Source organism: Poeciliopsis prolifica, unplaced genomic scaffold (genome assembly GCF_027474105.1).
Source record: "Poeciliopsis prolifica strain line A6 unplaced genomic scaffold, Auburn_PproV2 SCAFFOLD020, whole genome shotgun sequence".
NCBI lineage: Eukaryota > Metazoa > Chordata > Actinopteri > Cyprinodontiformes > Poeciliidae > Poeciliopsis > Poeciliopsis prolifica.
Genome location: NW_026562395.1, coordinates 721343 through 736029, shown reverse-complemented (window position 1 = coordinate 736029; position 14687 = coordinate 721343). Strand labels below are relative to the sequence as shown.

At 39.5% G+C, this 14687-nt stretch overlaps 2 protein-coding genes and 1 non-coding gene across 3 annotated transcripts; 1 reads left to right on the top strand and 2 right to left on the bottom strand.

Moving 5' to 3' along the window:
- The first annotated feature begins 5542 nt into the window (after positions 1–5542).
- On the top strand, positions 5543–9151 carry rsph9 (radial spoke head component 9). Its single transcript, XM_055044660.1, is given in 6 exon segments — positions 5543–6242; positions 6244–6261; positions 6369–6531; positions 6882–7011; positions 7256–7402; positions 8962–9151. Coding segments are annotated over 6 exon segments (825 nt in total). The 5' UTR covers positions 5543–6036; the 3' UTR covers positions 9123–9151.
- Positions 9152–9264: 113 nt separating this feature from the next.
- mrps18a (mitochondrial ribosomal protein S18A) lies at positions 9265–13182 on the bottom strand. Its single transcript, XM_055044661.1, has 6 exons — positions 13011–13182; positions 11722–11753; positions 11236–11340; positions 11020–11143; positions 9825–9897; positions 9265–9714 (listed from the first exon to the last, which is right to left on the bottom strand). The coding sequence occupies exons 1-6, from the start codon at positions 13156–13158 to the stop codon at positions 9570–9572; spliced, it is 627 nt and encodes a 208-aa protein (XP_054900636.1). The 5' UTR covers positions 13159–13182; the 3' UTR covers positions 9265–9569.
- Positions 13183–13465: 283 nt separating this feature from the next.
- LOC129369300 (U5 spliceosomal RNA) lies at positions 13466–13581 on the bottom strand. Its single transcript, XR_008606939.1, has one exon. It is a non-coding gene; the product is annotated as a U5 spliceosomal RNA (small nuclear RNA).
- Between the last annotated feature and the right edge of the window lie 1106 nt (positions 13582–14687).

Genomic DNA, 14687 nt, shown 5'->3' with positions numbered 1-14687 from the left:
ACCTGAACTCTAAAACATGAAAATGTCATCATTGTGGTTTTTCAGCAAGATCAGGGACTAGGTAGATAAAGATAGTTTATGGGAAGATGAATGGAGCTACATACACAATAATCTCTAACATGCAACTATAAATAATTTTTCTGATTTGAGGTTGTAGTAAAAGAATATAGAGATTTATTGCAAAGGAAGTCTGAAATGATTGATGTCATTTGGTTTCAAATGGTGCATTGCTCTGGTTAGGACAAATAAAATCACTAAGACTTAGCTGTTTGAGTATTATGAGTATACACAACAGAGCTTCTGCTGAAGCTTTTCATCCAGCATTAATCCAAAACCACTGTGTGGAGTGGAGGTGTGACAACCGCTGAACTCTGTGCCCTAACTGCATTTGTTATTGTTCTGATCTGGGCCTTTGTATACCAAATACGCTATTATTTAGTCACCTTCCTCCCTCATTCTCAGTATACACTTAATTCCACGCTCCCAGACCAGCAAAGTTGAGAGAGAACCACTGTTTGTGTGCGTGTGTGTATCAAGTAAGGATTAAACCCCATTTAGAGTTCGGAGGTTTTAGGGTCAGATTTCCTTCTTGTCACCGCTAAGATCGATGGATGTGACCTCTGACCAATCTGCTCCGATCTGTTTATAAACACGGCGGCGGCCAATCACGGCATCGCGTGGGCTTGTGCCAACCAATGAGCAGGCCTCCGGCGATATCATGCTCTGTGGCACTCCCATCTTTTGTCCGTCAGGATTAGTGCCATGGCAACGCTGGCCGCCTGGGAGCTGAGTTTCCCAGAGGAGCGGGACGAGGACAGAAACAGACTGCTTCAGTCCAAGTCTAACTTCCTTCCCGGGCCAATGAGAGAACAGAACTAAGGTGGTGTGTGTGTGAGTCCAAAACTTCCACAAAGAGTGCCAACTCTAATGAGGTGCCATCCTGAGCCACAAGCTCAAAGTTTGTTTGTCTGTGTGCGTGAGTAGGTGGGTGCATGAGGGGCTGTTGTTCTGTGTTCTGTTCTGTATGGGGTAAAGTCACACCACTCTCCCTCTCTTTTTTTCTCAATGGACTACATTAACCAGAAGGGCAGCGGGCCAGGCAGCTGAAATCACCGCTGCTGATGAGGCATGTGACTTCAGACCGAGGCCTCTTTGTTTGGACAATTACAGCCAACACACAGAGCCCTGGAAATGTCGCGTGACATGGGAAGAGAAAAGGATGAGCATGAATGAAGCTCGGGAATAAATTAAACCAGAATGTGCGTACTGCTGCATGGTCGCAGTGATTGGAAAGTTTAAAATATAAGTTTTTGTTTAAACCGCTTAAGGTGCCATTGGTCGTGTTTTTGCATTTAGGCATTTATCGACTATAAAACGAGGGATTTGCACTGATTCGAAAGCACGAAATACTGCAATTCAATACAGCTCTTAATTGGCAAAGAAACTGATATCAAATTGCAAACTTCACACGTTAAACACATGACACTTTTTCCCCAAGTATCTGTCGAGCAAGCAAAGTGAGAAGAGCAAATGATGTGCCGTCGTAGAAATAGAGTAAGAGGTTTTTAGTTATGAAAATATTAACAAATGCAGATACAATGAGAGGACAATTTAGTGAAAACATTGATAGGGAATCTCTTGAATAAGACTCCTACTGGCCGTTTGTGGCATCGCAGTTTAAAGTATCTGCACTAAAGTTTGCAGTATTTGAGAACTTCAGCTTAGCCCCTCAAAGCACTTGTTTATTACAGTGATCACACAGTAAAACATACACACACACACACCCCCACACACACACGCACGCACATACACACACACACACACACACACACACACCACACACACACACGCACACACACACACACACACACACACACCCCCCCCCCCCACACACACACACACACACACACCACCCCACACACACGCACGCACATACACACACACACACACACACGCACACACACACACACACACACACACACACACACACACACACACACACACATATACATATAATTATATACACATTTACAATATATTTACTATAAAATTTACAATATAATTTTACTTTAAGTTTCAAGTCTTGCTATTAGATTAGGCAATCTTAATAGTAAGATTACTATTAGTCTAATCTTATTATTAGACTAATAGTAAGGCTTTATTTAACCAACCTTACTATTGGCAGACAAGACTCACAGCTTCCAAAATCCCAAATGTACCAGCAAATTTATGATTCCACCATGCAGACATGTTTTACTATTGGACATAAAAATGTTAGCTCTGTGAAAGTTTATGATATTGATGAATATTACACCTTTGCAGTTTGTTTCAACTTTTAGAGGAGTAATAACCAAAATTGTGGAAAGGCATCAGCATATCTGAGTCCTCACTGGTGCTTGGACACGCCTACGCACTGTGACCTGGCACCCCTGTGTGCATTGGTCATCAGAGAAGTAGCGATGTCGCCCTGATGGCATGGCGACAACTTAATCTTGCCCATATATTTTGGCAGCACTCAAAGTCATTTCCTGCAACACTCTTGGCAGCGTTGCTGCTATGCACCTCGTGTCTTTCCTCTGCCCTGGCTGCAGCCCGGGGGATCTCACGTATCCATTAAAATAAAAAAATCACAAGCCATGCCAACACCTACAGGACCAACATTAGGCCTCTCGTGCACAAAGATCAGTGTGCGCTGAGTTTGTGGTGAAACATGACTCTCAGCTGTGGTGGACGAAAGCTGGCTGACAGATGAGTTTCTCAGGCTGCAGTTCAAGATGTGCATTTTATGCTGTCCGTGAAAATGTACCTGTTTCAATGACTAAACGTCTTGATGATCAAATATCTCTATTCAAATTTGTGAAGCCTGGTATCGAATTCTGAAAAATGCACTTTTAAAACCCCTGCATGCCTGGATTTTAGGGGTGCATAGGTCATATGGCACAAATTAAGAAAAGATGAAACGCTCCCCTTGACAGGCATGGTATAATAGGATCATCATGCACAATATCATTCCAAGTAGACAGTCCTACAAAATTTGTGGGATAGTAACCAGTCATATTTTTTGAGTGTAACTAAAGCCAACTTCATGCTGCTTCTCCTGGAAGAGACAGCTGGACTGGAGCCATGATAAACTCCACAACCGTTGCTCATTCACTGTCTCCTTAACTTGATTAGCTCCATAAACGGTTTAGAGGAACAAGCAATTGAATTACTGGTTTTGCAACACTGCTAAGCTTCACAACGAAGAAATAAACATAATGAAAAAGGATGACTTTTAAAGCTAAGATTTAAAACGAGTGATTCCAGAAAGTCGTGGGAACAAAGACTAATGAGGTACGAATGTATTTTATGGCGTAAAAGACAAGATTATTAACGACATACTGGAAATTTTCTAAAAGGTGGGCGAACATGTTTTCCTTTTTAAAATTAGGAGAGAAAACATCACAGAGTAATGACTTGACCACTGAAAATTTCCAGAGTGGTCATCCTTCCAGTATGAAGCTTGATGTTATTCTAGCCCTTACTAATTCTTGCTCACTCATTGGTTAATATGGAGTCATTTTGCTAAAGCGAGAGCAAAACAGATTCATTTCCTGCATCATTTCAGTAACAACAGAATTCATTGCAGATTTAGGGAAAAACTTGATCTTTGTCTTTAGATTTAACATAGAAAAATATTTGGAAGGCATATCTTTAACTCGACAAAAGTGCACAACAGAACCAGTATAACAGGAAACACACACAAAGCTGATTTATAAGCCCCGTTCACCCATGTACCATTCAGTCATGTCCCAGGAATTCTGCCATATGTTCCTAGAGCTTAACCAATTTCATCTCCCTCAAAGTTGGTTAAGACAGCCAGGAACCGAACTTTGTCTTTGGCCTCCTGCTTTTTTGTCCCTAAGCCTCGGTTCTATGAGGCTCGTGGGACACGGAGCGTCTGAGACCCTTCCAGAACTTACTGGACTCATGTTAAGAATCAAACCACACACCTTTTCTAGTTGTTATAAGGGAGACAATTTGTAAAGGAATTCTCTGTACTACACCAGATTAATGTATGCACAAGGACACATAAATAAAATGTGTAAATGTGTCAGCTGTTTTACTATTATAGAGACAAGCAGCAGTAAGTCAATGGAGGTTCAGGGATCTCTAAATGTTACATTCCTCTTGGTCCAAAAAAAGCACGTCGAGATTTTTTTTTTTTTTTTTTTTTAAGGAAATACAAGATCTAACGTAGTGTCTTGTGTCAGGAGGTTTTTGGGTCTTTTAAGTTACAGAATGGGGCCTCAATGGATCAAGTCTGTTCCAACCCCGCAGATGCAAGATCAGCTTGGGATTTGCAGCGATTGCATTTTAAGCTCTTGGTCATGTTCCCTGAGCTCTAGAGAAGTTTTTGAAGTGTGTTCCACTCTATTGTTCTGAAGTTGGAAGTCTGCTCATCTCAGTCAGGGATAGGCTGTGCTAGGTCTGGAGGGATATTTGTGGGGGTGGAAAATGTCAAAAGATATTACCATGTAAAAGCCATTACAAAGTTTTGCCGCTTTTTTTGTTGTTTTTCACAAAAGCTGTCTCTGTCGGTGTGTTTGCGCCCATTCGTTTCGAGCCGCATGAGCTACTTTCTTTTGGTTTTATTAGCAGTAAAGCAGTTCAGACTGCATCATTGGCACAACTGGATATGTCCAGTAGATTATGCTATAAAATATAAGGCACAACACCACAGCAGTGATGGTTAAAAAAGAGAAAACTTATGGATTTTAAAATACATAATACCAAGCTTTTAACTAACTTAATGCGATGTTTCTCCTGAAACACAGTGCCGTTTAGAACTTCAAACTACAATTACTTTGACGGTGATTTTATTTGTTAGATTTTCTTTAAGTGTCACTTCACTTGGCAGGACTGCGAAGCACTTGGTCCCTGTCCATGTGTGGGTTCTCTCTCAGTACCACCGTCCAAAAAGATGACTGTTACGCTGTATCTCTCTAAATTGTCCTTCGGTATGTCTGCGTGCGTGCGTGCATGTGTGTGTGTGTGATTGTAGTTTGTACGGTGTGTGGCGATGTGGTGAACATGGGGTCCTGTCCAGGGTATTCCCCACCTGAAGGATAAACTGGTATAAATGGATGGATGGATCACGTAAGTTAAATATCCAACCAAGCATCGTTGTGTTGATCATCTGAATATTCAAGGTTCACACATGGAAGACAATGAGGAGCTGTGCAGAGTCATGGCTCAGAGGTGACCACGTCCCGGCCAAGACTTGTGAACTCCACAAATCTACAGTGAGGAAGAGTTCGGCCTTTAAACCTGTTGAAGGTACTGTTGTCAGATGAGAGAGCTGTTCGGCCTGCCAGCAAAACTATACGGTAGGAGTGCGGCCTAAGCGGATGCAGCTGAACTGAAATCAGAGGAAATGTGATAAATTCCATATTTGCTCCCCTTGGCAAAAGAGTGAAAGTGTCTGAAGTCACGTTCCAGTGAGCTAAGTGTCCTGGGAAAGGATTAGGCTGAGTTCTATTTTACTCCAACGCAGTCACCGGATCTCCCCTCCTGGACTAAGTGCGCTCACTCATGTTATCGCGCACTCTCACCGTCTGCGGCTCGGAAGGACAACATCCGGTGGGCGTGACGTCATACGCCGAGCGTGCGGTGATCTTTAAGCCATTTTTCAGTCCCACCACACCCCCAGGATAAGATCGCGTTATTTATTTATTTATTTTTTATCATCACACAATGTTTATAGTGCACGCAGCAGAGCGAATTTAAACGGTTCAACTGGAAATTAAGTGAGCTAAAACACACGCGCGCGCGCGTGCGTAAAAGAAAATAATACGATGAACAGAAGCGGTTCAGCACGTCACCATGGCAACGAGGTTTTTGTTGTCAATGACGACCAAAGTAACGTTCGGACCTGACGGTTTCAGGTTTGGGCTCGTGCGTGAGTTAGCTCGGTTCGCTTCGGTTCGGCGGTTCAGCGGCTTCTAGGCAAATAAAACAAAACACAGGCGTGTCGTCGCGCGAAGCGGTGGAACGATGGACTCAGATTCGCTGTCCTACTCTCTGGACTTCATCGCCAGCAGCGGACGTATTTTGACTCTTGAACAGAGAACCGCCCTTCAGACGTCCATGTTGATCCTGAAGAGGAACTACAACTTCAAACGGGCCATGTTCTGGGGGAAGATACTGGGCATAAAGCAGGACTACTTCATTGCTCAAGGGAGAAGTGAAGATGAAATAAAAAAGAACATATTTATATAGGTAAGGCAGTCATGTCAATGATGCAAATCCTATTTCTTATTTTCTATTATTTCTCCTATTATTATTATCATTAATAATACAATGTTTTTTTTGTCTGTGTCATTCAGCTTCAACTGCATGGACTGGTTCCTTCTTCCGACCGTCACTGAGAGCATGATTGAAGAAGTGGCCAAAACTGCTAGGGGTCATTTCATAGGAGACCCCTCTTATGTGTATGAACTAAATCTATACTTTCAGACTGAGTCAGAGGAAGAACCAGACCCCAACGTGGTAAGTACAGAAATCTGAATTTGGATTACCATAGGAGGTCACCGGGGGAGCGCTCAGAAAATTCAGCAATGAGACACTTTTCAACAGGCTAAATATTACATTAGAAGGAAAAATGCATCTTTTATGTTACTTAGAATTGATTAGCCAACAATAACTGTACTCCAAACTGCATTTTGAGACATGGATGTTGCATTTACCAATATTGTAATGAAGTTTCTTGATTTTTAAACTCCATCATAGGTCATCATCAACAACAAGGGTTACTTTTTCAGTCTTCTTTTAAACACATCTGTGTTTTCGGTGAAGTCATTGCGTCCCGTCTGTGTTACATTCTCCCTTCTTGGTTACAGAACAAAGTAAGTGAAGAGAACAGGCTGGCAGTGGTTATTCAACAGATCGATGAGGAAGTGTCTGTGGTGCCCCGAGGTGCCTTCATCAGGACTCCACTTGGCCTTGTCCATGTCAACCGCAGTTTTGAGGGTAACTTTGTTGTAAATCTTGTGGTGCAGATTCCTCTGATTCACTGTGTATCAGGCAAAGAATGCAAATGACTCAGACAGTCTCTGTTAAAGAACCTCAGGCATTTTTGATTGAAGTGGCTAGACATGATAGAAATTTCAAGGAGGCATCATCTCTGTTTACAATATCTTTGGCTACTTGTGTATTCAGACACATTCTTGTTTTGCTCCAGTTGTATCTCAACGTACATTTTCTGTCTTCTTAGGTCTTTCTGAATCAGAAGCAAGGAAGCTTGACAATTTTCTACACTTCCGTGAACCGAGGAGAGAAAACCTTTTATATCTCGAAAGGATGGGGGACTGGTGCCCAGCCATCGACTTCCTGGATGTCATCAATGACGACATTCCTAAAGGTAAAGCTGCAGTGCTCTCATTACCTATTGTTCGTCTTACCCAAGCTGTCAGCTGACAGGTTGATGGTCAAGTCTTGGTATGTTCCAGATGTGCCATTGAAGATTGTTTTATAACCAAATCTTGCTTTAAACTTCTCAACAACTTCACTTGGTAAGAAAATATAACCATAATTTTCCACAAATAATAATGGATTACTTTAAATTGGTCTATCAGCTTAATTCCCAATAAAATACGCTAACGTTGGTTGGATTAATATTACAATTACAAATTAAATGTTTAGTACTATTAAGATTGTTGCAGAAGAGGACAATACTGATAAACTCCAAAATGACAAGTGGTTACATTGCTGTCAAATTGGATAAAGCTTCTGGAATTTTTTTTTAATAAGAATTCCTCCTTTACAAAATATGTTAAATTTTATTCATGCAATCCAATGATAAGACTATTTGTTTTGATCTAAACTGTCAGGACTTTGGATTGCAAAAGTGAGAGAAAAGTAAATCAGAAATATTCCACTGAATGTGCAAAATGTAGATGGAATGAGATAGTTAGCTTTCTCACTGCTGTGTTTTAGTGTTGGCAGCCTAAGGCGTTCTATGTAATGGAAAAAAAAAAAAAAAAAAGGAAGAAGAAGAAAAGACAAATTCAGGAGGCAAACATTAAACCACAAATACTTTACAACCGGTCGTGCGAATTTAGATATGCACAGTCATGTCAACATGACACTGAGGTTTGTCGCTGGATCCCATCCAGGCCTGAGCGAACATGCTCAGTGAGTTCCTGGGGTGTAAAGCTATGTGCATGTCTGAAGACTGGAAGAAATGTTTAGCACCCACAAGCAAACACTTAACAGATGTCTGCCTCAGGAGAACTTCCACATGTGCATTTGTTTACGTGAGCAGTGTCGTCACTACAGCAGACAACACGTAGCTGCTTCAGCGCGACGCTCGCTCCAGCCTTCGCTGAAACAGGTTGAGAGTTCTCACTGAAAACGATAAGGACGGGATATTTAGAAATGATCCCTCAGACGGGAGAGGAAAACAAACATATCTCTGCCAAAATACAGGGGCTTTCTCTGACCTTGGCTCCCTCCTCGTTCACAGCTTTATTTACTGTGCTTTTGTTTTTCCCTGCAACAGTTATGATGAGTTGCGTCTTACACAATAAAGCATCCATGGCAGTTTTTACTTCGACTTTCATCATATTCATAAAATGTGTCCAAAACAAACAGCGTTGGGAAAAGCTGGCTTATCTATCAGAATTGCCTGTCTTTTGTGTAATCGAATGTTTTCATACTGGCCAATCCAGCTCTCGTTCAACTCCCATGTCCCTCATGTTGACGGTTCCACCCAAACATGTTGAGAAACGAGCTCGGCGGCAGACATCAAAACGCACAAAGGGATGATTTATTAGTGTATCCCTTGGCAGTTTTCTACGTGTAAACGAGATGGTGTTCCCAAAGATTACTGTGGGATTTACTTCAATGCAGAAAGCAGGATGTAGCAACTTCCTGTGGTTTAATGCCAACTGTTTACAGGTTTGCCGTGTTTGTGTTTAGGATCGTGGAGTCTTCAGTTTGAGTGTGCCAGCAGAGTGTGTGTGCTGCGCAGCCTCCTGTGGTTTGGACTCACTTTCTACCATGTGCCAAATACGCCGCAACATGGATACGTCTACATCGGCAACGGGCTGAAAAACCAGGACCTTCCTTTCATGCTGTAATATAAACATGCTGTTTTTTGATCTCAGAATTCTTAATTTTTGTTGTTGTTTGGATCATAAGAGTAACTTAGATCAGTTAACAACGAGCCATTTGGTTCTCTTCTACAAAAGCTACTGTTATACAGTAAACACAGAGTGAGAGTGAGAGCAAACATTGTCATTTTATTTAAACATCTGTTTTGCGTTGTGTTGTCACAATCAACACACCACCTACTTTGAAAGTGTAACACTGAGCTCAGTTGTTGGTGAACTGAAGTTGTTGGAGAATGTTTTGACAGTCAAGAAAGATGGTTCTGGGTGGAGCTGATAATGACTCATAATAGGTCTGATGCAGATTAATAAACAAAAGTTATGCTTCAGACAGCTGTCTCCCACGCCTTTATGACATAAATCCAGACTACATCGAATAAAAACCGAAGACCCCGCCTCCTCCAGATGATCTGTCCTTCAGTGCTTTGTGTACAGCGGCTTCACACCGTACCGCACATTGTTCCTTAGTGCCGGGTGACCTACATCCATGCGCTTCTTGCACCACTTCAGTCCTTTCTTATAGATGGGTTTCACCGAACCAATGGACCAGCGAGTCAAGTACCTGTTAACCAAACATAGATGTGAAAAGAATGTTTTGTAGCATTAAACCAGACAAGAATGCATGTCGATAACGGAGGAAACACACAAGCTGCCACAGACGCAAAGCAGCACCTGTTCAGTTGGGGTTTGGGTCTCTTTGGGACGTGACCCTCTGGAAGTTTGGGTTTGTGGTCAGGCAGCAGACCTTGAACACAGACAAAAAAAAAAAAAAAAAGATGCATTACTTTTAGTGTTTCGATACAAAATGAAATTCTCACAAATTAAGATTCCCTGTTCAAATGAGTCCTTGAACCCACCCATAGTCAAAATATGTAAAATTTATTTTTTATTTTGGAATTAGTCAGATTATAGTGTTGGCTCTAGAGTGCAGAAGTAAGTAGAATGAAGTTCAGTGTATATATGTGTACATATGTATTTTTTTGTTGTTTTTGTTTTCCATCTTTCAAAGTTGGAATTTTGAATTCCAACTTTGTTTGCTTTATAATACTCAAGGAGGTTACAGCAACTCGCCTAGTTTAAACGCTGTTTAGCAGATAAAGCAAATGCCTAAAAACAAACTAATGATCCAAATCTTGACAAATAAACTGTAGTTTTCATTTTGACTCAAAAGGTGTGTTTCCACTGCAAATCAGATCACCATGGTAGGAATTTACAGCCGGAAAAAGTCTAAGTTAGCAGGTGATACGTTTGATATCCACCCTACATCAATAGAGGACTTTTGTAGTTGGAAGGTGCCAATTATTTTTACAAGTTAAGTATTCCCAACATTAGCTTCTCAATCATTTCCCACTTTTATATAACTGAAGAAATATGTATCTGTTTGCAGATACTGAAACACAGTCACCATTAATAACACCAGTGTTTTGCAATGGTTACATTCAAATATGTTGGTAAAACCAGCTAAACTCAAAGGCAAAAATCATTGGTAGACTTCAAAGAGCATGCCAGTTTTAGTTCTATGGTACTTCACACTTTGGTCTTGTCTAAAAAAAAAAACCCAACATATTTTCTAAGTTAGATAATTCAAATGCAACTTGACAAAGTTCCACGCCTATTCCCAGTTCCTTTTTTTCCCCCCATTTTGTTGTGCAACTTAAGTGGCTTGGAAAAATATGCTTTTTTGCTATGAAGGAGAATGTGCTTGTTTCTTTTTACCCAACCAGCAGATGCAGCTTTACTTCTACTAATGTGCATACGAACCACAATGAGTTTTCGTGATTGCAACATATTCCCAGCAAAACAAAACCTAAAAACACAGAAACACCTCAGTAAATCCAAGCCTCGCTTTTTCCAGCTGGACACTCACCTGCTCTGTGTGCCATCTGCACACAGATGGCAATCTTGCGATGCTCCTCGAAACAAAGACCGGTGACTCGTCTGGGCAGCATTCCTCCATCTGACCTGATGAACTGACTGAGCAATAAGACGTCCTGAGGAATTAGAACGAAGACAATGAAGTATCTCTTACTAGTAATGCGACTATAATGATGGGATTATTCAGGAAGCATTTCTGCCGCATTACAGTGTAGTTGTATTTGTTTTGCAGGTTCCATCTATAGATAGGACACTTGGCTGTGGGATTTGGAGGTTGTGGTCCTTCTGGTACGTCTATGATTTGTCCCTCAATCTAGAAACAGAAAAGAAATGATAAAACATGAACTGTGATAGTTAATAATAGGTTTTATGATAGAAGTAGTAGGTTTAAATACAACAGAGAATTAAGTATATTTTTGCATCAAAGCATATATGTTCCTAACCTCATCTTTTGTTACTCAGCTCAAAAATGTGTCACCAAATACAAGATTTTAGTAGAAGATTTTCTAGAGAGAAAAAGTTATTGCAATTCTTAGTTTTGATTTAATAAATGCAAAAGAATATGCTAATTTTTCTGGTCACAAATCAGGGTCAATCAGGAGAATACTCTATCTGGCCTGTCTGACTGTTAAATATTTTTTTTATATGTAAAAGAATACATATATGTTTGAAGTTAAAGACAAAGTTTACTTACTATTGTTGTTTTGCCATCGTTTTTCTCCACCACTGTGAAGAAGACATCAAACAATATCAGGTTTTACTTATTAATGACCTCAACAATATTTTTAAATTACATTTTACTGTATGTAGGAGCCCAAATAGGATCAGCCAAGGGGACAGTAAAACAAGTATAGATTAAAGCAACTCTCATAAAACACATTTAATGAACACATAATTTAAAGGGCACTTAAAATACAACTTTTGTGTCAAAAAGAAATGTAAAAAAAATTGGCAAAGAAGAAAGAAGTCAAGTTCAAAGTCTGTTTCTTTGACGATTTTTATTTATCATTTGTAGGTACAGCTCAATAAATTTGAGGAACTGTTTAAATAAAGTCCAATATTTATTACTCAATTCAGAAGCTCACAGATGTATTACATACAAAACGAAATATTTTAAGACTTTGTTTCTTGACATTTTTATTTTGTAAATCTATGATTTACAAATAACGGAAACCTTTGAAACGTAAAATCAGTGAAAATCACAGTGAAACGGAACTGGTCTACATAGTGTTGTCAAGAGGAAGATGAGAGACACCAGACCGAACGATGCAGATGACATGAAGCCCACTGTCATAACAACCTGAGGTTCTGTGATCATGTTTGGGCAGAACCACAGGCTGACCACCTCCATGTCATCCTGCATTGATGGAAATGAGCCCCAACTAAGTATAAAACGCATAGAATTGAACATACCTTCCAAGAGCCTGCTAATTGTGTTTATAATATCACTTTTTATCTATCCTGTATAATATTAATTTTCTGACACTGAGCGCTGAACGATTATCGTAACCTTAATTACCAAATTTAAGGTTTGGTAATTACCAATACCTAATTACCGAAACGAGAAATTAATCTACTGCATATCATGCACGAGTTTCTCTTTTTGGAACGATTCTTAAAGTAATATTTGCTCGAAGCTGTAAATGAAGTGAAAGCCTCTGCAAGACAACTCACTTATAATCTTAGACAGTAGGATGCTGACCGGCAGATTTGACTGTGACAAGTTAAACAGTAATTTAATAAAATATCTTGTTGTCATGACTTATAGTTTTTGCAGGATACGATTATGCCTATGCTTTAGATAATATCAAAGCATTCTTTGTAAACATGTTTAGAACCCTAATTGTCTTCTCTATCGTCTCTATCTTAAGATAGAAGGTGAGTATTTGCCAACAACGAGAGGAAAAATCATTCCAACATAGGCTAACTGTATGCTAACACGACCGGGTGGCTAAAGCAGCACCATTTCTGACGAAGCCTTACCTTGACGAATTCCTCTGGTTTGCATGGCCACAGCAGATATCTGGGGAACATTAACCCCGCGGAAGGAATTAACGCTGGTCCCCGTGAAACTCTCTTTTAAACCTGCAAATGAGGTCCAAATAGATCTTAGCATACTGCGGGCCGCCATGTTTGCTTCTTGACCTTCCCCTTCTCTTCTTCATTTGCTAGGATGTATATTAAAAACAGCGACACCATCGGCAAGAGTCATAATTGCAACCCCAACGTTTTGAGTGTTTTCCACCAGAATGGATAATGCTTTATTTTGAGTTTAATCAGTGAAATAAAGACAGTATATTATTATCACATTTCCTTTTTGTTAATTTTCGAACGATATTGATCTCTGTAGCAACTTATGTCGCGTGTGAACAGCACCAACGCTGGACCAGCTCGATTCAACGAGTTTTCCTTAATGAATGATTCAATCTGGTCATTTAGTTTTACTCTTATAGTCAAGGTCTCATAAATTAAGTAGGTCTCTTGTTGTTTCCCTCCACTGAGATCTTTAGTAAAAGGCTAAATAGTTATTCGATCTGAAGAGAAACATGAGTACATCATTGTATTTAGGATCCACAGGCCTTTACACTCAGACATACGATACTGTAATGGCAAAAATTAAAACTTCAACAAACTATAAGAGAGTTAAAAATGATATTAACAGACACCAATATTACCACCGAATTCTCTGGTAAATCCTTTTACGAACTTAAATATTACCGTGAATAAATTGTAAATCCCATCGAACAGTGCATCATGGATACAATTAGAACAGGTGATGAGAGTATCTTTTTTTTTTTTTAGAAGCAAAACAGGAGCAAATAAAAGACAAATTTTTGAAGCCTTTTGTCTGAGGCTTTTTGTCTTTCATTAGATCCATTTATACATATCACAGTTTGTGTCCAGTGACATTTTTAATATCTGCAGTTCTTTTTGAAATTTTACTTGGCAATGTGAGCTGTTTAATTTCTTTTCTCTGCACTATTTCAGTACATTTTTTAGGAATTTATTTTCAGAATTATGTGATTAGTTTTTGCAAGTATAGAATTCATCAAAAACTTTTCAGTAAACTTTTAAGGTAAACAAATTTTTGAAAGTTTCTGGTCATATTATACAAAAACTGTCTTCATGTGAAAACACTACCATAAGCATATCAAGCTTCTGAAAAAGTGATGGGAAGTCAAAATATAGAAAACATTGTGTTATATATGATGTAAAAAAAATCTTCATTTCATTGTGACTGAAAAAAAAACTATTACTCATATCTTTATGTGAAAGAGTTTGTGGCACTAGTTTCCTCTTTTTGCAGTAAACAGACAGAAAATGGGCAGAGCATGAAGTAGAGTATCAAATTGTCCTAAGGGACAATTTGATACTCCTTTAGGAGTATCAAAGGAGGGAATCAAGTTGAAATATATATATAGATATTTAATGATTTATGATGTATGCAATTTGTCTTAAAAATGGAAGTCATGATGCATTCAATATAAAAAATTCTGTCTCAGAAAGTTGAATGTCTGCTAACAGCCTCGAGCTAAGGATCCAATAAGACTCCAGCGAAAATGAATCGTAAAAGTTGCTTGCACAAATGGTTTATTGGCACTTTTGATGGTTTATACCTCATTAAACCAATAGCACACAGAGTGCTGTGACTGAACATGT

What these genes read in the sequence shown, in the direction of transcription:
- mrps18a (XM_055044661.1), bottom strand. Translation starts at nt 13,158, where the DNA reads ATGGCGGCCCGCAGTATGCTAAGATCTATTTGGACCTCATTTGCAGGT. An exon ending in ACGATGGCAAAACAACAATA is followed by an intron (nt 11,341 to 11,721) that starts GTAAGTAAACTT and finishes TTCTGTTTCTAG; the next exon opens with ATTGAGGGACAAATCATAGA. An exon ending in GCAGATGGCACACAGAGCAG is followed by an intron (nt 9,898 to 11,019) that starts GTGAGTGTCCAG and finishes TCTGTGTTCAAG; the next exon opens with GTCTGCTGCCTGACCACAAA.